Source organism: Schistocerca americana, chromosome X (genome assembly GCF_021461395.2).
Source record: "Schistocerca americana isolate TAMUIC-IGC-003095 chromosome X, iqSchAmer2.1, whole genome shotgun sequence".
Taxonomy (NCBI): Eukaryota; Metazoa; Arthropoda; class Insecta; order Orthoptera; family Acrididae; genus Schistocerca; species Schistocerca americana.
The window spans coordinates 610,524,040-610,548,370 of NC_060130.1; the positions used below are offsets into that span (position 1 = coordinate 610,524,040).

Sequence of the window (24,331 nt, forward strand, 5' to 3'; positions counted from 1 at the left end):
ACCATTATGGCTATCGCATATTTCTGAACTGTGTTTTCCACTATGCAGGCTGCTTGATTTATTGCATTGTCGATTGATTTGTTTTTACAAGGCCTATGAGGAGCACGTATTTGCTATTTTCCACACTATGGGTATTGTCCCCTGCCACAGGGAATCAGTTGGAAAGGGGATAATAAGCAGCGTGATCTGTTGTAGCACTTCTAGTGGATGTTGTCAGGTCCAGTGGGCTTATTTCTTCTTCAGTCTCTGATTACTCATGTGACCTCCTTTAGCACAAAGGGACAAGTGATGGTTTCAGTTCCGTAGTAAAGCTGCTGTTCTGCTCGTAGGTTGGTGAGTATATGTACAGCTGTATTTTGATCATCAGGTAGGAGTTTTTGGAGTAAGTATTCAGCAGTGCCTCTCCACCTTTGCATTTGAGTGCCACCATCTTGTTGCAGAGCTGACAAGGCCAGTTGGGTTTTGATGTTTTCCGTTGAAATTTTGTAAGGTAATCCTTACACATTTTCCTGTAATTGTGTCTGTGTAAAGCTGTCCCAACGTTATTTCTTTGTATGAAAAATGGCTGTTCTGTATCTACTTTTCACCTCTCTGTGCATATCCAGTCTTGCCTGCCTTTCTATAGCATTGTTTGTTCACTGGTAGTAATTTTTAGGTTGCCTTGTTTGTTTTCTTAGGATTGTAAGCTTGAGCTACCATGGGATTTTAGAGTGTTGTTTTGGTTTATTGTTTGTGTGGTGTTTCTGTCATTTGTGCTGTCTGTGTCAGTTCAGTCAGTGTACGGATTTTGTAGTCCATGCTTGCAGTTTGCAGAGGCTAATCTGATACAATTTCTCAGAATATACCCCAGTCTGCTTATGGAGTAAGAGTCTCTTCTCAGAGACATCATCTGCTGCACTGCTGGTCTGGGTTTTTATTGTGATTACGTTTTGGTCACTTTGTTGGCAATCTTCAAGAATGGCCCAGTCTCCTATTTCTGTGCGAGCTTTATTATTAATAAACATATCCATGTTAGTTTTCTTTCATGTGATTCCTTGAAAGGTAGGTGGTAGCTGAGAATCAGTAGGTTCTGTTCTTTAGTGTACTGTTTACCACACAGGGTGGATATTATTACACTTTTGCCATATGAGAGAGTTTCTCACGAAAAATTAGTGATATTCAGACAATGAAACTTTGTGGACACATTTGCAAGGACGTGCAGAAGAGAAATAATGAACAAACCACTGAAAGAAACAAATTTCAACTTTCACATGAAATTTGTTAATTGTGTACCATGTTTACATTCAAGGTTACAAATGTTGCCCAATGTGCCGACCATCTGCATCCACAACAGCCTGCAACTGCAGAAGAGATACCATTCCACAATTTTTCATAGCAATTTTCCACCAATGAACCATGGAATGTTATAATAATGTGAAGATCACACATTGTGTCTGGCATTCTCAACCACGGCAACAGTAATTTTTTCAACAAACTGTGATGCTATTGGCTGTCGGTCTCTCCCAGGAGTAATTCCCTATTTGCTAGTTAATTTGATCATTTGAATTAGTCTTCAACTCCAGTGTGGAAAGAGGACTGCTCAGTTTTCCTTTAGTGGGTTGATACTCTCGAAGAGCAACAGCACTATTGCTGTTGTTTTGATAAAAAATCTTTGACTGAAGCCCTGCTCATCTTGAGTGGACCCATTTTGGCTATCTGCAACTGTAATGCACACTGATGCTCGTGTTTCAACCCTACATCACCACACCAGTACCAAAGCTTAATGGGAAGTTGTGACAGTAACACTACAAATCCTGCCACCCACAGTCTGAACATCATTCCCACAAAGCTGGATACTCATATGGTAAAGAGCTATCCATCTACACTGGCTCAAGTAATGAAAGTTAAATTACAACCACCCCATACTTCCTCTATCGGTAGTTGTGTTGGAGTGCCATAACATCGACTTTGCCTTAAAGTCTGCACATACTTAAAGGCTTTCGTTTTGTGCAATGTTCCTAGTGTAATGTACATATGGTTCTATACCGTTAGAGTATTGTGCATAGACACAGGCTATGACCCAGATGGTCCTATGGTTACCATGTGCTCACCACAGTTTTTACTTACTTCGGTTGCAACATTTTTATAGAGTACTATCATGACAACCACTGGCATTTAGTCACCAGTAATTGTTATTGTTCCCAAAGGAAGGCATGAAAGCTGACCATCTTTGAAGTATAGGTCTTGGGGCAAATTACATTTGCATCGAGTTCCACATCAACATTTGTTTGTTTTGCAATAACGGGCCTACTTCTTCTGGCATTAAGCTGCATTATTCTCATCACGGGCATTTCATAAAGACATAGCAGTGCGGCATTGTCTTTGTGTGGTTGAACACAATTCTTTCATGTATTCTGTAGAGGTTTAGTTAATCAGAATGATGCCCCATCAATTAAATACAATACTTAGCAGATAAAGCACATTCATTATTACATCAACATACAGCCAGAGCAAAACTGAACTCATGCATGAAGAATGTTGCTATTTATAGAAAAGATCAACTGTTCCAGAAGATACAAGCCTTACAAACGTAAGAGATTTTGAGAACATTCTAGAAATGACATATACTAAATAACAAATATGGAGGCCAGCTTGAAAATGGTGCCCCAAAGCACACCACCCAGCAGAATTAACCATTACACCACACTGCATGCAGCATAGCTTATGGCAATATTTATACAGACACTCACACCACATGAAACATTCTCACAGTATTGCGAGGTACATAGCTACAATATGTTTATTATATATATCCAATTGCCAACTAAGGCACTGAAAAATCTTTTTTTAATTTTTTGAGTTAACACATTATGACACCTTTGTTGTATAAAAAGCATATCATGAAAGCAGAGCAATATATTTACAGGTGGGTTTTAAGCTGCTTACACACACCAATCATACCTAAGATGTGTTGGGACATGCTCGGTTGAGAAAGCAGTAAAGATATGCATGCAATTCATTGATTTTCTTTCAAGACAGTTGCAATACAACACAGAGCGAGTCATCTCGTCCACCTCATGCAGAGAGATTTAATGAAATATTGTTACTGACTATTAACATACCTTTCGCTTTCGTACAGCTACTTGACAAAAACTTTCAAGCATGTTGCAAGTAACTTGTCGTGCTAATCTGCTGCAGGGATTGAACAGGACATTTCTCAACCATGATCCTTCCCATAACAACAAGGGTTCTGGTTCACCAAAAACTTTACGGTGCCAACGGCCAAAGTATTTTTCTGCTAGGTATATCTTCCTCCATTCATTCTGTTAGCAAAGTAAGTAATTACAACAAATTCACCATTTTGTCATAATATATAATATTCTCTTAGATTATGCAACTATAGAAAAATCGAATACAGGGAATTTAATTGATCCCAGTATATCACAAACGGTGTGTGTGTGTGTGTGTGTGTGTGTGTGTGTGTGTGTGTGTGTGTGAGAGAGAGAGAGAGAGAGAGAGAGAGAGAGAGAGAAACACACACACACACACACACACACACACACACACACACACACACACACAAGATAATTTTTCCACAATGGGAGCTCTACTTCTGTTGTCAGTGAAAATAAATATTATGCTAGAGTGCATAACTGAAGGGCTTATTATAAAAATCCTGAAAGGATATCTTCCAAGATTCATCACAAAATATATTTCTTTTCACATAATACATCTCACTTAACGATGATGGGAATAAAATTAGAGAAATGTGAATTTATAGAGAAGTGATGTTATAGTCAGTCTGCTGTTTTATTTACCCAATGCGGAAACCCTCATATTCTACTTTATGGGATCACACAGACTTCTCTTTGATCACATCTGTTGTTGTTGTTGTTGTTGTTGTTGTTGTGGTCTTCAGTCCTGAGACTGGTTTGATGCAGCTCTCCATGCTACTCTATCCTGTGCAAGCTTTTTCATCTCCCAGTACCTACTGCAGCCTACATCCTTCTGAATCTGCTTAGTGTATTCATCTCTTGGTCTCCCTCTACGATTTTTACCCTCCACACTGCCCTCCAATACTAAATTGGTGATCCCTTGATGCCTCAGAACATGTCCTACCAACCGATCCCTTCTTCTGGTCAAGTTGTGCCACAAACTTCTCTTCTCCCCAATCCTATTCAGTTACTTCCTCATTAGTTATGTGATCTACCCATCTAATCTTCAGCATTCTTCTGTAGCACCACATTTCGAAAGCTTCTATTCTCTTCTTGTCCAAACTATTTATCGTCCATGTTTCACTTCCATAAATGGCTACACTCCATACGAATACTTTCAGAAATGACTTCCTGACACTTAAATCAATACTGGATGTTAACAAATCTCTCTTCTTCAGAAACACTTTCCTTGCTATTGCCAGCCTACATTTTATATCCTCTCTACTTCGACCATCATCAGTTACTTTGCTCCCCAAATAGCAAAACTCCTTTACCACTTTAAGTGCCTCATTTCCTAATCTAATTCCCTCAGCATCACCCGACTTAATTAGACTACATTCCATTATCCTCGTTTTGCTTTTGTTGATGTTCATCTTATATCCTCCTTTCAAGACACTGTCCATTCCATTCAACTGCTCTTCCAAGTCCTTTGCTGTCTCTGACAGAATTACAATGTCATCGGCGAACCTCAACGTTTTTATTTCTTCTCCATGAATTTTAATACCTACTCCGAATTTTTCTTTTGTTTCCTTTACTGCTTGCTCAATATACAGATTGAACAACATCGGGGAGGGGCTACAACCCGGTCTTACTCCCTTCCCAACCACTGCTTCCCTTTCATGTCCCTCGACTCTTATAACTGCCATCCGGTTTCTGTACAAATTGTAAATAGCCTTTCGCTCCCTGTTTTTTACCCCTGCCACCTTTAGAATTTGAAAGAGAGTATTCCAGTCAACATTGTCAAAAGCTTTCTCTAAGTCTACAAATGCTAGAAACGTAGGTTTGCCTTTCCTTAATCTTTCTTCTAAGATAAGTCGTAAGGTCAGTATTGCCTCACGTGTTCCAGTGTTTCTACGGAATCCAAACTGATCTTCCCCGAGGTTGGCTTCTACTAGTTTTTCCATTCGTCTGTAAAGAATTCGTGTTAGTATTTTGCAGCTGTGACTTATTAAACTGATAGTTCGGTAATTTTCACATCTGTCAACACCTGCTTTCTTTGGGATTGGAATTATTATATTCTTCTTGAAGTCTGAGGGTATTTCGCCTGTTTCATACATCTTGCTCACCAGATGGTAGAGTTTTGTCAGGACTGGCTCTCCCAAGGCCGTCAGTAGTTCCAACGGAATGTTGTCTACTCCGGGGGCCTTGTTTCGACTCAGGTCTTTCAGTGCTCTGTCGAACTCTTCACGCAGTATCACATCTCCCATTTCATCTACATCCTCTTCCATTTCCATAATATTGTCCTCAAGTACATCGCCCTTGTATAGACCCTCTATATACTCCTTCCACCTTTCTGCTTTCCCTTCTTTGCTTAGATCTGGGTTTCCATCTGAGCTCTTGATATTCATACAAGTTGTTCTCTTATCTCCAAAGGTCTCTTTAATTTTCCTGTAGGCAGTATCTATCTTACCCCTAGTGAGATAGGCCTCTACATCCTTACATTTGTCCTCTAGCCATCCCTGCTTAGCCATTTTGCACTTCCTGTCGATCTCATTTTTGAGACGTTTGTATTCCTTTTTGCCTGCTTCATTTACTGCATTTTTATGTTTTATCCTTTCATCAATTAAATTCAATATTTCTTCTGTTACCCAAGGATTTCTACTAGCCCTCGTCTTTTTACCTACTTGATCCTCTGCTGCCTTCGCTACTTCATCCCTCAAAGCTACCCATTCTTCTTCTACTGTATTTCTTTCCCCCATTCCTGTCAATTGTTCCCTTATGCTCTCCCTGAAACTCTGTACAACCTCTGGTTCTTTCAGTTTATCCAGGTCCCATCTCCTTAAATTCCCACCTTTTTGCAGTTTCTTCAGTTTTAATCTACAGGTCATAACCAATAGATTGTGGTCAGAGTCCACATCTGCCCCTGGAAATGTCTTACAATTTAGAACCTGGTTCCTAAATCTCTGTCTTACCATTATATAATCTATCTGATACCTTTTAGTATCTCCAGGGTTCTTCCAGATGTTCACATATGTATGCCACAGGATATCATCGTAGGCCAAAATATCATTACAATTATACTATATTCCTTTCACTTGAAAGAAACACAAATTTGGTTTCCTAGCTTAATGAAAATATGGTGTTACACACACACACACACACACACACACACACACACACACACACGATAGACATTACTTTTATTTATTCATTGCCAGACTAGTATCGACAGAATGTATTTTTATTTGTTCACTGCCAAACTAATACTGAGTACACATGCCCATCAGTAACGGTATCGGCAACATAGAAGACAAAATATCTTTCAAAATACATTTACCTATAGTGTATTTGATATATATACACTAGTTGCTTAGCATATGCCAAAGACGCTTGCCATTAATGTTCATCTAATTTTATATACCATGTAGTGTGACCACTGTGTCCGGATGGCTTAGTGGCCAGATCATCTGTCTACTAAGCAGGGGACCCAGGTTTGAATCCTGGTCAGGCTCAAATTTTCAGCTTTCCTCATTGATTTAAATAAGTGTCCACCCATAGCCAATGTCTGTAATTCCTTTGTGTATTAATATCTAATTATTTGAGAGTGATAATCAGCATGAACAACAGTGAATGGCAATGTGCTTTGCATCCAAAGATAGTGACTGACTTGCTTATATCATAAATATAATTTGATTTCTAAATTGAATTATTTGTGTTAACAAAATATGTAGACAAAGGAATGTACTTTGGTGGCGTGTAGGACTGACAAGCATTGTCTTATATCACTGTCTCTGTGCTTTGGTGTAGATAGATTCGTGCTAATGAAATTCACATGTTCTCTGAATCTCGTTTTGAAATTTGTTCCCATATGTTGTACATCTATTTTCTTGCATTTATCATAGTTTAGCTTATAAACACAGGTTTGTTATAAGGAATGAGAAGTACTTGATCACACTAGGTGGTGAGTTCTGAAGCTTATTCCCAGGTTGTTATTTGAAGATGAAGTTTCATTTTATTTGAATTTTTTCCCCAATGTGATATTTGAATATCTGAAAGCTGCAGAGCACTATATATACAAGATAATCTTTCCAGTACTTACTTTGTTTAGATTCCTTGATGACAAATCTGCAATCTTTTCTGGTTTACGCATGTACCAGTAGGCATAGTAATATTTTGGATCTCCTTGTAAATATTTTTCCAATACTATATTGATTCCCTCTTTAGGGCTGATATTAGCCAGAGCGTCCACTGTCTTATCCTAATAAAAAAAGAGGGTATAATAAGTGGCTTGTTCATTTTAAACAACATAGAATGAAGTAATATGATTAATATATACACACGGTGAGCATAAGTTTATGGTTAAGAATGTGAAGTACCAGCTGCATTATAATAATAAAAAAGTGATCTGTTGTTAATAGAAATCACATGAAAACTGACCAAGAAACAAAAACAGGTTTTTATTATTCTACTACAATGTGTAGAAAATCTGAAACTTTTGCTCCTCCTGGCATACCAAGTATTCAAATAACCTAAAAGAATGGAATTTGGCAACATTCTCGAAAACCACTGATATTTTGAGATGTGAAGCAGTCCTCTTGCATACTGTGTGTGTCTCAAACACATGATGATGACCTTTGTTCATCTGACAAAGTATCTAGCACTACTGATTTTTTCTAACTTAATCCTGCCTTTATTAATTGTCAACCAGAAAGTGCAAGGTCTTGGATATCAAGTAAGTATGGAGTACAGGTCACACAGAATTTACCCAAATATTGCACAACTCGATTCATATCATTACATCGCAATGAAGTACCCTCCCATTATGATACAGTTGGGGTCATTTCTTTGAAACATGGCTCTTCAGTGTCACAGCACAAATGTTAATTATGCTCTCTCAGTGGTACTTGGATGGGGAAAATGTGTTGTTGTAAATCCCCACCTTACATCTGATGTTAAATGTACAAATTCATTACTTTGTACCTCTTGTTGCACATCATCTCCATTTTGTACAATACGAAATGCATGCAAATGCTACAATGCACACCACATGTGTGTGATGTTTTAGGCCTGATGGACTTTTCTGTAGAAGTGGTATAGCATATCCTAAATATTACATATGTTTCTGAACCTACTGGCTAGCCCAGTCGGGGCATTGCTATTGAAGCAACTCTATGTAAATTGGAGTTATTTTAGGATGTCACAATCAAATCTAGACATCACAAATCTATCATTATAAATGCAAAACATGGTACTAACAAGAACAGCACATTAGAGCATAAATTTTATTATGCCCATTATAGCATACATAACGACGACAAACTAACAATATAAACTGCTACTGTGCCTTCCAAAATTTCTATAATTAGCAGTATTTAATTTTCATTTCAAAAAATCAACTTGCAGTTACAGATTTCTCATTGAGTAACTCTGGTGAAAGCAATTATACATTTCAGTTAAGCACACAGCCATTAAATTCTTAGATGTAAATACTGCACAGTCAAGTGCTACGTGTGAAGTGTAAGAAGAATCTGATGCAGGGCACCCACTGACACGACACGGCATGGCATGACATGACATGACATGACATGTCACGTGAAGTAACACTTGGTGTGACAGAAACTTGTCAGCAACATGTAATTCTTTTGGCCATACGCCAACAGAAGGAACGAGGCGCCATGTTTTCTTTGGATGACGACTGCATTCTGGCTTCAGTCAACTTAATGTTTTACGCAAATGAACCAATTCTACATCCATCTCTGTCATTAGTTTCTCGTAAAATTTTTACTTTTTAAAAACAATTGTTTTTGGATTCACATGTGTTCTCCACTATGCAATCATCTTTCTCATTCTATTTCAAGGAAACTATATGATACAAAAAATTGAGTCTTTTGCACCTGATGTTTGACATTGCAGCTCGACAATGATCTGGCGCTCTATGTTATTGCTTGTAGTTATTATGCTACTTCAAAATTAAGTAAACTACCAACCTATTTTGTTAAGTTCACAGTGAAAAATATAACTGCTGGCCAGTTTACATTTTAGGCCATATCTGGATGCATACAAAATCTAGCTAACACATCGAAATTTTTTTAACACTGGAAGACGAGTCATAAGTATTTTAGCTCTCGAGTAAATAGGTGATACTCCTGGTATTCTGCCATGATGGGCTCAAATGTGCCACACTCAATGATGCTGTGTGGATTTCTGGTATGTGTTTCTCTTTTGTATGTGCTTTATGAAGTCAGTTACAGTCACATTTTTAACATTGCATTAACAGTTATTTTCATTTTAGAACTAGAGATTGACCATCACATATCCAGCGGCAGAGTTGGATATATACAGTATGCTCAATTTTCCTTGCCTGCACTAATATCACCAGTCACAAAACATTCAGTAACTATTTTTGTTCAAATACTGTTGAACAACTGGCACATGTTATAGTGAGCAATGAATGTGAAATTGGATTTCACTATTTCTATAACTAAAGCATACTGTGTTCTGGACAGCATGCCGTGTTCTGCGCAATACATGAGAGAGATGGCCACCAACTTGAAGACACATTTACTGTGAAATGTTCTGAGTCTGCCACAAACGTGGCTGTAAGAAGAAGAAATATGTCAGCTGTAAGACAAAGAGATGCAATGCAGTGGCCAGTTATTTTCTAAGTGAGACTGAAAAGAGGACAGCAAAATCCGAAGTGTTACATAAGGCAGAATATAAGCTGTCATATGCCATTCCATTTGCATGTATATCAACATTTCCATGAATACTCTGCAGTTCACAGTTAAGCATCTGGCAGAGGGTTCGTCATGTCATCTTCAGACTAATTACCTACTGTTCCACTCTTTCACAGCCTGAGGGAAAAATGAACTCTCAAATCATCCTATGCAAGCTCTGAATCCTATTATTTTATTACGTTGATGTTTACGAAGGAAATGACAAAGCTATCGCAGCTGCTATTTTTTTTGGAAATAGCTGACTGGACACGGAAATGAATGATCACATTGATCATTTCTCCCTATGTAGGTGAGCATCAATAAGATATTTTCACATTTGGAGGAGAAATTTTGTGACTGAAATTTTGCAAAAAGGTCTCGCTGCAAAGAAAAACACCTTTGTTTTAAATATTACCAACTGAACTCTTCTATCATATCCGTGACATTTTTTCCCCTATTTCGCAATAATACAAAAGTAGCTACACTTCTTTGACGTCCTACATCAAACCTATCAGGTAAGGATCCCATACCATGCATCAATACTTCGGAAGGGCATGGACAGGTGTAATATAGGCAGTTTAATATATCTTATTACATAGAGTCAATTGCCCCTTTTTATACCACACAGATATTTTGTCTAAATCACTTTGCAATTGGTTTTTGATCTTCTGAGGACTTCAATAAATGGTAAACAACAGTATCATCTGCAAACAATCTAAGAGGGCTGCTCATATTGTCCCCTAAATCATGTGCATGTATTATGAACAGCAGAAGACCTACAACGCTTCCTTGGGGAACATTAGCTATCATTTCCGTTTTACTCGATGACCTCTTACTACAAACTGTGACCTATCTAACAGGAGATAGCAAATCCAGTTGTACAACTGTGATGATACTCCTTAGGCACATAATTTGATTAGGAGCTGCTTGTGAGAAATATACTATTTTGTTGATTTCACTGTAAAATTAAAAGCCTTCCACAAATCTAGAAATATGGAATCAATCTGAGATTCTCTGTTGGATAGCATTCATTACTTTATGTGAATAAAGAGCTCATTGTGTTTCACAAGAACAATATTTTCTGAATCCGTGCCGAAAGACCATTTTCTTCAAGGTAAGATATAATGTTCAAAAACAGTACATTTTAAAAAATCCTACAGCAAATTGATGTCAGTGATACTAGTCTGTAATTCAACAGATTACTTCTATTTACCTTCTTATATACTGGTGTGACCTATACAACTTCCCAGTCCTTAGACACATGATCTTTCATTGGGCAAATGGTTGTATATGATATCAGCATACTCTGATAAGAACCTATCTGGACCAGAAGACATGCTTTGGTGAGTGATTCAAGTTTCTTTGCTACACCGAGGATAACTACTTTTGTAAGTTATTCATATTGACAGCTGTTTTATTCGAATTCTGGAACATTTACTTCGTTTTCTTTGGTGAAGGGATTTCAGAAAACCATGTTTAGTTACCCTGCTTTAGTGCCATGGTTATTCGTGCAGTGAAGGCATTGATTGTACGTTTTATATACTATTTTGTTGATTTCACTGTAAAATTTTTATTGTTGTTTCCAGTAGTTGTAAATTCTTCTAAAACATAGTATAACAAATTAATCTGCTATTGCTCTCTCTTCCTCACACTATCCAAAAATCCATTTTAAAGCAGTGCTTACTGATCATGGTTTGTTTAAGGCTGTTGGTTTACTGATTTAGGTATCACTCTTTCCAATAACATCATTGTCTAAGGAGATCCTGTGGCTCACTTCATAGGATGCCAAGGAGTCGACACCATTAATGTTGCTTGTTCATGAAATGAGTGTGGGAACAGTGTCATTTGTCACACCTTGTAAGAAATTATACGCATGCTGCAACCAATGATTCATTATTATCCTTCGTTATTTAATTTGTTATCCATGTTCATAATATAGTAATTCACAAATTACAACACAATTGTCTTTATATAAAAAATGATTGTATTAAGACATGTTTCTCAGTATCCAACCTCTGATCAATCACACCAGGTGTTGTATGTGTTCCATTCATAATGTACAAAATATTCTATCCAGAACTGATGGAACAGTCAATCAATGAAATCTCATAGTTTTGAATTTTTGTAGTTATTTTATGTGTCTTGACCTTAACTGCTGTGTTAAGAAAAAACTCAGTATCAGATTCTGTCATAATTGCAATGGAATGTTTCTATTTGTTAGATTGTGTCAAAAGAAGCATGACGCAACATGCCAACAATAAGAGAAATTTAGGAGTTTCTCAAAACTTCACCATGCAGCTCACTTTTCACAAACACTCCACTTATGTGAACTCAGCCTTAGGTGTTCAAAGAGTTGAATACATATCCTGCTTTCCTTTTATTTTATCTGAGGATACACTACCATTAGAAGAATTGTGGCTTAAACAGCAAAGGCAATTTCGAAGCATCTGCAGTCTGAATACTTATCATCAACAACTCAATAATTCTGTAAGAGAACTAATGCTAAATCTTGATCAACATTTTATAATTCCAACCCATAGTTGTCTCAGCTGTTTATATATGCAGCTGGATTATTTTCATCATTTTTGACATCGGGGAGCATGATTGCAAGAGTGATTATAGAGCATTAAACGTGCTTCCAGGATCTAAACCTGTAACTTTTGTTTTGTTATAGATGAAGCATTTCCTCTCACAAAATACACTATTTCTATATATAGAAGGCAATGTCCTGACTGACTGGTCATCACCCAGCCAAAACTGCTAAGAATAGAAACTTGGAGAAGGTCTGGATCTTCTACTGGAGGCATCGTTTAAGAAGGGATTTTTTGAAATTCCAACCTTTAGGGGGTGAAGGTTTTTTTTTTTTTTTTTTTTTTTTTTTTTTTTTCTCTTCACTATTAAGGCAATTTTGAAGCTAGACCTATGAAGATTGGTATTTGGTTTCTCAGTCAGAAAAAAAGAAATAAGTTTTTCAGCATTTTTGGTAATTTAACCCTAAGGGGATGAAATAGTGAGTGATTTTTTTTTAAAATATACCATTATTAAAGAACTATTAACTCATATGATTGCATGGTGTCTGTCGTTCCAGACATGTCCGAAAGAACTGATACCACAGAGAATCTGCAACTGTGATACACTAATGCATTGAGACATCACGCAAATCATTGGTGAAGAGTGAAAATGTGTGCCGGATTGTGATTCGAACCTGGGATCTCCTGCTTACCAGGCAGGTGCATTAACCACTGTGCCATCTGGGACAGTGTTATCACAACTGCGCAGACTATCTCAGCACGCCTCACGGCCGAATACGGGCTGAGATTTTTTATGAAAAATATTTTATGATGAAAGCACATTTAAAGCTAAATCTATGAAAATTTAAATTTGAGTTCTCAGTTACAAATAAAGAAATACATGTTTCACTGTTTTTGAAAATTCGGCTCCTAGGGGGTGGTGAAAAGGAGGATGAAAGTTTTTATGGAAATATTTCACTGTGCAAGCACTTTTGAAGTTAAATCTATGAAAATTTATATTTGGCTTCTCTGTTACAAATAAAACAAACACATGTCAGCATTTTTGGAAATTCAATCCCTAAGGGCGTGAAATATGGTCAGACTGATTCACTGACTTATCATTGCCTAGCCCAAATTGCTAAGGATAGAAACTTGAAGTTTGGAGAGGGTGCAGATATTATACTGTAGGAATCATTTCAGAACGGATTGTTTGAAATTCCACTTCTAAGGAGGTGAAATAGAGGAGGAAAGGCTTTTTGGAACTATGTCACTGTTCAGGGAATTTTGAAACTAGAACTATGAAATCTAGTATTTGGTTTCCCCGTCAGAAAATAAGAAATACACGTTTCAATATCTTTGTAAATTCAACCACCAATGGAGTAAAATAGTGGGTGAAACCTTTTTTGAAAATAAATAATTCCTAAAAACTATTAAAGGATTTTTAAGGTTACATCTATGACAATTGGTATTGGACTTCTAGGTTAGAAATATTTCAGTTTTTCTGGAAATTCAACCCCTAAGGGACTGCAATTATAATGGACAGTAGTGTATTCTATGCCCTGTTTTGTTGCCCAACCTGGGCTTAGATTTCAGCAAGATAATGCCTGCCTGCACATTAAGAGAGTTTATACTACTTGTCTTTGTGTCTGCCAATACCTACCTTGTCCAGCAAGATTGCCAAATCTCTCCCCAATTGAGAACATCTGGAGCATTGTGGGCAGGGTGCTCCAACCATCTCGGGATTTTGACAAACTGACATGCCAATTGGATAGAATTTGGCACAATATGACACCCCTAGCAATTAATGCTGGCCAAATAAATGCTTGCATAAGGGCCAGAGATGGACTAAAATTTTACTGACTTGCTCAATTTGCGAAGCTCTCTCTCTTGAATAAATCATCCAAGTTTTCTGAAATTGTTATTTGCTTGTCTACACATTTACATCACATACACCAATTTCCATCCCAGCCCCCAGTTGGGTGTATCTTTTTCCCTCAGAGTGTAGTTTTTTAGCCCACTGCAGGTAGTTTTTCAAATGATAGTACTGACACGGTTTCTAGGTTACCCTCTGAGAGACTGTGGCACCAATCTGTCAACGCAATTAAAAAATAACCCCTCATAGTCTACATTGGAACACTGAATCTAAGTAGCCTTCAATGCCACAATTAAACATTTGGTTAACATCTCCTGTTGCCTGCAGACATTTGACTATGCCAACATTTCCTGATTGCACAGACATTTGATTTTCAACAAAATTCTGAAGAGATTTATACCTTTTCAGAATACCCGCACTAGTGCGGCCAGTCATTCTAGGTACAAAGTGTAAGATCCTTGTGATGGCTACATTAAAGGGGTTCAAACTTAATATCTCAGTTAAAACATGAATCCAAGGTTTTGAAAACAGTTGAAATCTCATCCAAAGCTGCAACCTTTTGTGCTTTAATCCTCCTTAACTTCATTATCTTTTAAAAATCTTATTTGTTTCATGAGCAAAAATTCCTTCATCCACAATACTGAAACATTCTTCAAGCTCTTGTATAAAGTTCTTTTGAAGTATTTTATTTCGAAGCAGACAGTCACATTAAATAAGTCACTGGAACGTACTCTACAGAACATGGTCTCCAGAAGAAAGTGATTCACTTTGTTGTTTGCCAGTGAATAATGCCTGCAACCCATAGGTTATCACTGTGGAAGAATTCAATTATTTTTCAAAATATTCTGCCACATAATTTGCTGTGGATAGCAACGAGTTTGAATGTGTCAAATTGGAAGACAAAAATCCTTTAAAACTCTGTTGTTTTCTTTTGTAAAAAAAAGAATGTACAAATGTTTCCTCTTCCTTATGTTCAAGAAAGCACTCTTTGAATAGCTTTTTTTAATATTGCACTTACAAAATTCCTTTACAAAAAAGGTCACTATCACATTCTATTTATATGCCGAGCACTGAACGTATTTTAGATAACTACTGATGATTGTTTTCAAAGAGTCAACAAATTATTTTTGTTCATGAATCTAACATTGTAACTCACTATTGTTTTCACTTTATCATACTGTATATTTTATTCCTGAAGAGGAACCCCCAACCCCAAAAGGTTGCACGAGCGCACGTGTTGAATTTTCTGTCTTGAAAATCCGTATACTAGCTAAAAAATGTTTCTACTTGTTTCACACATCAACTGTCTTCAAAAAAACACATGGCCTCTTCTGTCATCAGCTAATACAATCTTTACCTGCTAGCTGTTCCACTACATTATTTTTCCGTCATCATTGTACTAAAGGCACAATATTCTCCCTCGTTGTTTCTGCATGTGGGATGTTACCATCAGCCAAAAAGGAACAGTTATTCTATTTGTTACCAAATAATTTCATATTACACTAGAGTAAAATATATTACTTGATTAAGTATTATGGTTTAACTTTTAATAGTGTGAAGGTCAAACTATGTTTTTATTGTGAACAAAATACTGCTCACCTTCAATGAATTCATTCATAAACTGCCAAATGTCTTCATTTTACATTTTCTCGAGTGGAATGTTGGCCATCAAAAAATGATTCCACAGTCCTTTGTGACAAACGAAAACTGTTGTTTTCTTCTTTTCCACAGCTTCAAAGCTGCTACTAATAGAAGAAAGCCACTTTGCTGGCAAAACTGACTACTTCATTTTGTATGCTTTCACTATGTATGTTTCAAAATAACGTCTTTACACTCGAAATTCTGCTATTTCAGTATTTAAAAAAACTCCTGATTTATCAGGAGCATAAAACCCTTTGGTGGTTTTGAATTCCTGTGCACCATCACCAGCAGTCACTGCAGACTGGCATTTTCAGTCACAAATTGCAGGGGTGGACAAAAACATGGAAAAACTGAAAACACAAGACATTACCATGCGTCAAACAGCTTCCAGTCATCTCAGAAAGGATGAATACCATTCTTCCTGAAAAATAGTGGCCAGTTGTGGTAATGATGGTGGTGGAAAGACATTATGCACCTTTCAATCCAAAGTAGACAACAAGGCACAATAATATTGATATCTGGCGACTGTGGTGGCCCAAGTAGATGCAACAATTCATCCTCGTGCTCACAAAACCAGTCCTGGGCAATGCTAGCTGTGTGAACAGGGACCTTGTCATATTGGAACACATCATCACAATTGGGGAACAAACACAGTGTTCCATGGGATGGACCAGATTAGCCAATATGGTCACATAATCCTGGGCAGTAATGCAACTATGGGGCTCATGAAATTCCAATAGGGGCTGCCCAAATCATCACCGAACCCCCACCACGTTTCACTCTTGGGACGTAAACATGGCCAGAAGTTGGAAACAGCATGCAACTTAACTCATCCGGCCATACAACATTCTTTCATTGCTCCATAGTTAAGGTTTTATGGCTTCAGCACCATGTTTTCCTATTACAGGCATCTACATCTACATTCATCTACATTTATACTCCGCAAGCCACCCAACGGTGTGTGCGGAGGGCACTTTATGTGCCATTGTCATTACCTCCCTTTCCTGTTCCAGTTGCGTATGGTTCGCGGGAAGAACGACTGTCTGAAAGCCTCCGTGCGCGCTCTAATCTCTCTAATTTTACATTCGTGATCTCCTCGGGAGGTATAAGTAGGGGGAAGCAATATGTTCGATACCTCATCCAGAAACGCACCCTCTTGAAACCTGGCGGGCAAGCTACACCGCGATGCAGAGCGCCTCTCTTGCAGAGTCTGCCACTTGAGTTCGTTAAACATCTCCGTAACGCTATCACGGTTACCAAATAACCCTGTGACGAAACGCGCCGCTCTTCTTTGGATCTTCTCTATCTCCTCCGTCAACCCGATCTGGTACGGATCCCACACTGATGAGCAATACTCAAGTATAGGTCGAATGAGTGTTTTGTAAGCCACCTCCTTTGTTGATGGACTACATTTTCTAAGGCCTCTCCCAATGAATCTCAACCACTTCAAATTGTTCCGCACGCATACTCCCAGATATTTTACAGAAGTAACTGCTACCAGTGTTTGTTCCGCTATCATATAATCATACAAAAAAGGATCCTTCTTTCTATGTATTCGCAATACATTACATTTGTCTATGTTAAGGGTCAGTTGCCACTCCCTGCACCAAGTGCCTATCCGCTGCAGATCTTCCTGCATTTCTCTACAATTTTCTAATGCTGCAACTTCTCTGTATACTACAGCATCATCCGCGAAAAGCCGCATGGGACTTCCGACACTATCTACTAGGTCATTTATATATATTGTGAAAAGCAATGGTCCCATAACACTCCCCTGTGGCACGCCAGAGGTTACTTTAACATCTGTAGACGTCTCTCCATTACTGCTGGGTGGTTTTGGAATTCAAGCTCGCCCTGCAATTCTCTGCTTATATTCACATTGTTTTGGTGTTGACAGGGTTCATGAGTGCGACACTCAGTTCTGCAGTGACTTTTCTAGTTGACATCCTCCACATCCTCTAACTGTTCCTCACAATCGTCTTCAATGACAACCGGTTGGGATTGCTCAATGCACAATTTTGCCCACATTGTGACTTAGTGGATGATGCTTTTTCTGCTTTCCCTGTATGTGACTTAAATGTTTGATATGTAGCCTCTTTAAACACTGAACACTTCAGTTCATCATGTTATGGAAGCACCCACCACTGGAGCACCAACAATTTGCTGTGTTCAGATTCACTTAGCTCCGACGTTATGCACTCATACTTACACAGAACACTATTATGACCATAAATGACAATTGCAATGTCTTGACAACATTAAACAGGTGTCGTTCGTGGTCAAATACATCAGTGCAACATGCACACTTGGCTAGCATCCGATTAGATGTTTAAGCATGTATTTCTCACTATGTTTCCATATTTTTGTCCACCTCTGAACATTAGCATACAATTGTCATCAAGTTTAGGATATTCTGAAGAGAGAGAGAGAATTTTGTCCTCACTTGAGATTTCCCAAGAATTTTAGAGAAAACTGTAGTGCCACACTGCTTTGAATTTTGAAGAGCTGTGCAAAACAGCTACATGACTGAAAAACATGCAACGAGACAAATTGTGACTTGATAAATAGTCGCACAAATTTTTCTCTGAATGCAGAAACTCTTCAAATGACTTTTGAAAACAATATCCAAACAATTATCGAAATATTTAATAATATTTTCAAAGTTGGCATCCATCAACAAGTTGAGTATATATGGTGATAGTTCTGCAGTTTGTCCTCCTTTTACCATATGATGGATGCTGGAATGTTGTATTCAATTTAAATTTAAATAATGTACTAAATTTACATGTTCAATAATGGAATTTTGTTACAAAAGCACACATTAGCGGTAATTAAAAACAACTTTCAGCCTTGACTGCCACAATGCTGCAGCATACATACAATATTGTGTAATAGCCTAGGTTGGCATCGAGTACACACAAAGCACCTCTAAGTCGCATTTCTTGGTGCATGAAGCGAACTGTTACTTTAAACTAGGTTATATGGCTGATGATAAAATCAGTACCTAATTTCAACATTAAATAGCTATCAGCCGTCACTGACGTCCTCATATTTATGACATGTTTTTATTCAGGAAGAGGGGAAAATGCTATTTTCTGCAAAATTTCATTAAAGACAGTCAATTTTATGGACAACACACAATTTACCGGCTCCTATGTAGGGTGTATGAAAAATCACACTAATGTTGTTTACCTTGTTGAAGCACTTTCCAAAAAGATCTAACATTTCAACCTTAATTAACAAATTCCTAGCTTATTTTAACATTACACATAGAGAAATAATAAACTTTTCGTATTTTATTGACCAACCTTGTTCTTTTTGGATAACGGCTGGTCAGGTTTAATGAGACTCTGAAGCATTTTGAGGCATGGCAGAATAATAGATTGCATGACAACAGGTGAATGAGAATCTTCACACGCAATAATGAACAGCTGCATCACACACCTAAAACAAAACCATAGCAGCTTATGTAGCTTTTTATGACTATTTTTACATGTCAATAAAGTAAAATAAAGCTTGACACATAATTTCTATATCCAACTACTGATTTCACACGCACACGCACACACACACACACACACACACACACACACACACACACACATACACACACAGAGAGAGAGAGAGAGAGAGAGAGAGAGAGAGAGAGAGAGAGAGAGAATTATACGTATATTCTAAAGGTGTTTTATTTTGAATGTTTTTTGTTTGCTGTTTTATCTTTCACTTCCTCCAACTCAAATGATTTTATGGTACTTGATATTGCTCTCTTTTTCTCATTTTTACTGGATAACCAGATTTTTTTTGGTACTTTTTCCCCATTTTTGTAGGCATCAAATATTACCATTTACTGTGAATCATATTTAAAGCAAAGCTGCCCTCAAAACAAAACCTGGTTTGGATATCACAATGCTTTAATAGATATGGTCTATGTGGGGGTGATATGTCCTTGCCTTCCTTAGACCTCTGAAATAAATTACCCAGCCAGTTATAGGGGGACTTACAGTTTAACATTCGTATTTTACCATAGCGCTACTTCACACTTTTTCTCATCACCAAATCAGTGAGAGGTAGCAAGAGAGATTAGTGACAAAAAAAAACCTAAGACCAACTGGGGACTGATTTTGGACATTAGGATTCAAGTATAAAACTAACCTACTGAGAAATCGAGCCACATTGAATTTAATGTAATTACTTCTAATGACTGGTGTCATATTGTTCATCAGGTTCTATGGTGACTTTTTTACAGCATTTTTTTCCTTTTTTGTTCATGCTCTCACAGCTGATCTTGTAGGTCACGTAACCATTTAGTGTTTATGTGTATGCGTATCCAAAATTGCATTGGCATAGTATATGAGTAACTCTGTTATTCATATATGTTTCCATTACTGTTACATATAATTTTTAATGGTGACTAGTTTTGAATGCTTGTGTTCACTTGCAAACCATTACCTGCAACAGAAATGTTTGACTGTAACGTAACTCCTATGCATCATTCAAAAGATTTGTTCACTAGAATTACGTTACAGTCAAACATTACTGCGGTTTGAAAATGAACATAAATATTCAAAACTAGATGTCATTAAAATTATATGCAACTGACAGAAACATTAATAAATGAGAAATTTAGTGTTCAGCTATTAGTGGTCAACATCAGACCTTTGAGTAAGGTCAAATGCAATAACTTGAGTTTTGATGTCAGGACTCAGAACACAGAGAAAAAAGGTGAAGCTCAGATGGGTAAGTGTAGAAACAGGAAATTTATTTCAGTGCAGGTAATTTCAGGAAACGAGAAGGTAGCTAGTTACACACAATCCATTCTTAGTTACACATCACCCACTTCTAAACTATTCACCATATTTTAATGTTATTTATTAAATGTTGCTCTTAAGTATTTCAATTTATTGAGGCTGTGCCACCTGTGCTTCAAAGGAAGCTTTCACGATATTTTTAAGAAATAATACATAAATTCATGTCATTTAAATGACTTCCTTGACATTTTAGTTACTTAAAGTCAGCATTCTCCATTTTCTACTGTTTTGTTTGACGTTCACGTTACACAAAAACGAAATTACTGGACAATACTTTGCCAAAATGTCAATCATCAAACCAGTGACAAATATGCTAAAAGCTATAAAAAAACAACTTGAAGACAAATTTACCATGGAGTAATAAAAGTTAATACCTTATCTTCTGCTCCCAACATGAGTCATCTTTTTGCACCAGAGTAGACAACAAATTCATTTCATGGCGAACGGCAAAGGTAAGTTCTACACTCGCTCTGTGTCCTCTCAGTGCTAGAGAGATACGATCCATCAGCATCTGACGTAGATGCTCAGTTGCTTGTAGGTTATCACGAGTTAATAAACACAGTAATTGTCTGACCTCTTCTTGTACCTACGGGTAAAGATTAAAATATACTGAAAATGCAAACTTTCAAATTTTGCAGACATATTTTGTTCATGGATTTTCAGAGACGAAATTAGAGAATGCTACAAAGTTATATTGCTGTATGAAGGTCACAAGTGACTTCTTTATATGTGTACAGCTGCTGTGCTGACTAGATTTTCATATTTTCTTGTAGCAGTTTTACAGCAAAGAGAAATAGTAATTAAAATCTAAGCCTTGGTTATTTAAATTCAAATCCAGTAAAAATTCTGCTGAAACATATTTTGGCCTCATCCAATGCAATAACTAAACCTTGAGGAAGTAAATATTATGTGAATCCAATATCAACTAGATACCTTCATTTTATATTTTCAATTATTAATAATGAGTACAATCATATTTCAATTGATATAAAAGTTAAACCATGGTATTGGGATGAGTGACACTTCGAAATGATTTACTACTATCAATATTAGCATATTTTTCAATACTTATTTTCTGACACTATATCTTTATACTTGTATTAATATCAACTATAGGCATGAATTATTATCTCCGTCACTGTTCTAGAAAACTTTAGTACTCTTCTACTACAGCACATTTGGATACAATTCAATCAACATGAATTCAAATGGAAATAAATCACCACTTGTTCATTTAATACACATATCATCTAAAAAAAAAAAAAAAAAAAAAAAAAAAAAAAAAAAAAAAAAAAAAAAAAAAAAAAAAAAAAAAAAACGGAATACACTGAAGGAGAATGAAATACCTGTCCAGTTCCACGACGCAAATTATATTCAAGAAGTTCTGCAATTAGGCCTTCAGAGATAAGCAAAAGTCGTGACTCCTCCTTAGATGCAAGAGCACGAAGCAATGTGAGGCAGAGTTCAGTGGCTGATGATGCACAACCATAACAACTGCTGATCAGAGGCTGTGGCAGAACACGAATGTTTACTTCAAGTTCTTCCTCTTGTAATTGCAAAGGCGGCAGTGCCTCTGATTCACAAGGCTGTTGCAATTCATACTCTTGATCGGTTACACTACTAGCTTCACCTGTTTCACTGTACACTTGGTCATTTTGGTCATATGCTAAGAGCTCTCTTCGGCATGCAAGCACTTTCTGGAAAAAAAATTTTGGATGAAAGAGAAACAATTGAGCCAATTCAGTACTAGAACAAAGCTGACAAAAAAGCAATTATAGGAAAAAAATTAAGCGGATGAAGAGCAAATTAATATTGATGCAGAGCAAAGTATGGTCATTTACATAAAGAGAGAAAGAGGTAACATGTAATTCTCTTTCCATGGGTAGCTGCAATTTCACAGCAATGATATCGGAATGAATGTAACTACACCTGGTTTCAAATATTTAAATAGAGCCTATATAAATTCAAGATAAAACACAAAAAGTTTCTCAAGTACCTGCACAATTTTGCTTAGTTCTTCAAATGAATTTTTACATTCACCACAATATCGTTGCGCTAACAGTTGGATAGCGCGATTAACCTGTGTGCTTCCTGAACTTCCAGTTTGTATTCCATCTTCAACTGTGCGGTCCAAACGGTGCTCACTGATTTTCAGTAACAGGAGCTTAAAATTAAGACAGATGCAAATAAAGGTTTAATGAAAACTTCATTTACAACAATTCTTTCAAGCTTCTACATTACAAAATTCCTAAAACCCAAAGAAATGTATTATTACCTCCAACGCTGGTTTATTTGTCATGATAGTTTTATAAATTCTGTCAGCTTTTTCAAGGAGTGTGTTTATAACAGAAATTGTCTTCTTACGGTCTTCATCATTTTCAATTTTGTCCACTGCACAGCATGGTCTTGCAGTCAAGGAATAATCAAATTTTGCATACTTGCAGAATCCACAAGCATGACATAAAAATGGGTCCTTTTCATCATAGTTAATTGCCCTGTAAAAAGTGTCAATTTAGAGAATTCAAGTATCTACAAGTACTCAATCTGAGGGATAACATGCTTGTGTCTGTGTATGTGCGGATGGATGTGTGTGTGTGTGTGTGTGTGTGTGTGTGTGTGTGTGTGTGTGTGTGTGCGCGCGCGAGTGTATACCTGTCCTCTTTTCCCCCCTAAGGTAAGTCTTTCCGCTCCCGGGATTGGAATGACTCCTTACCCTCTCCCTTAAAACCCACATCCTTTCGTCTTTCCCTCTCCTTCCCTCTTTCCTGATGAGGCAACAGTTTGTTGCGAAAGCTTGAATTTTGTGTGTATGTTTGTGTTTGTTTGTGTGTCTGTCGACCTGCCAGCACTTTCATTTGGTAAGTCACATCATCTTTGTTTTTGGATAACATATTTACATTTAAATAAAATTGAGCAGAACCTCCTCTGTCGAAAACATGATTTTGGCATCTAGTTACTTAATGTCATTTCAGCTTAACGCCAATGCAGACTGAGAACCTCTGTATATAATACCAAAAACAATACCAATGGGACATACATTAGAACAATAATTGTTTTATTTGTGGTGGAAATAGGAAATGTGTTACTGAGGGTTCCATTACAAAAATAATAGTTAAAAAAACCACATATAATGTAAGCTGTGACAATGATGATGTTTGGTTTGTGGGGCACTCAACTGCGCAGTAAGCAGCACCCGCTCTCTCCTGGAGAGAACACGGGAAGCGGCTGCCACAGTCGACGATGCCATACTGGGAGGGGTATGGCAAGAATTCGATTACCATATTGATGTCTGCAGAGTCACTCATGGTTCGCTTATCGAATATTTGTAAAAAAAACAACTTTCAGAGTTTCTCTTCAAAATGCAATATGTATGGCATCTGTACAATGTTTAGTTCTTGTGCAATAAATAATTGAAAGTGTCCCCGGACTTTAAGTACACTCTACATAACAATCTGCGTGTGTTCCTCCTGTGATGAAGAGCTCACACTGTAAGGAACAAATCATACAGGAAGCTATCAAAGAGATCTCATACAACAATAATCAAATGAAAAAGTAATTTCTGTAGATCAAAATTAATGCCAATGAAATTAAGTGATATCACAAACAGTTTGCATATCTCATTCATCACATGACTTAATAGGACAAATTG

At 37.1% G+C, this 24,331-nt stretch overlaps 1 protein-coding gene across 1 annotated transcript in view; it reads right to left on the reverse strand.

Annotated features, from left to right (window-relative positions):
- Window positions 1-24,331, reverse strand: part of LOC124556456 (protein purity of essence) — a 443,522-nt gene that overhangs the window by 67,422 nt on the left and 351,769 nt on the right. The window contains exons 61-67 of the mRNA XM_047130407.1: window positions 22,958-23,177; window positions 22,679-22,846; window positions 22,029-22,379; window positions 21,057-21,268; window positions 19,183-19,318; window positions 7,234-7,392; window positions 3,102-3,302 (exon numbers count right to left, since the gene is read on the reverse strand). Coding sequence (XP_046986363.1) covers window positions 3,102-3,302; window positions 7,234-7,392; window positions 19,183-19,318; window positions 21,057-21,268; window positions 22,029-22,379; window positions 22,679-22,846; window positions 22,958-23,177 — 1,447 coding nt within the window. The remainder of the gene's footprint in view (window positions 1-3,101; window positions 3,303-7,233; window positions 7,393-19,182; window positions 19,319-21,056; window positions 21,269-22,028; window positions 22,380-22,678; window positions 22,847-22,957; window positions 23,178-24,331) is intronic.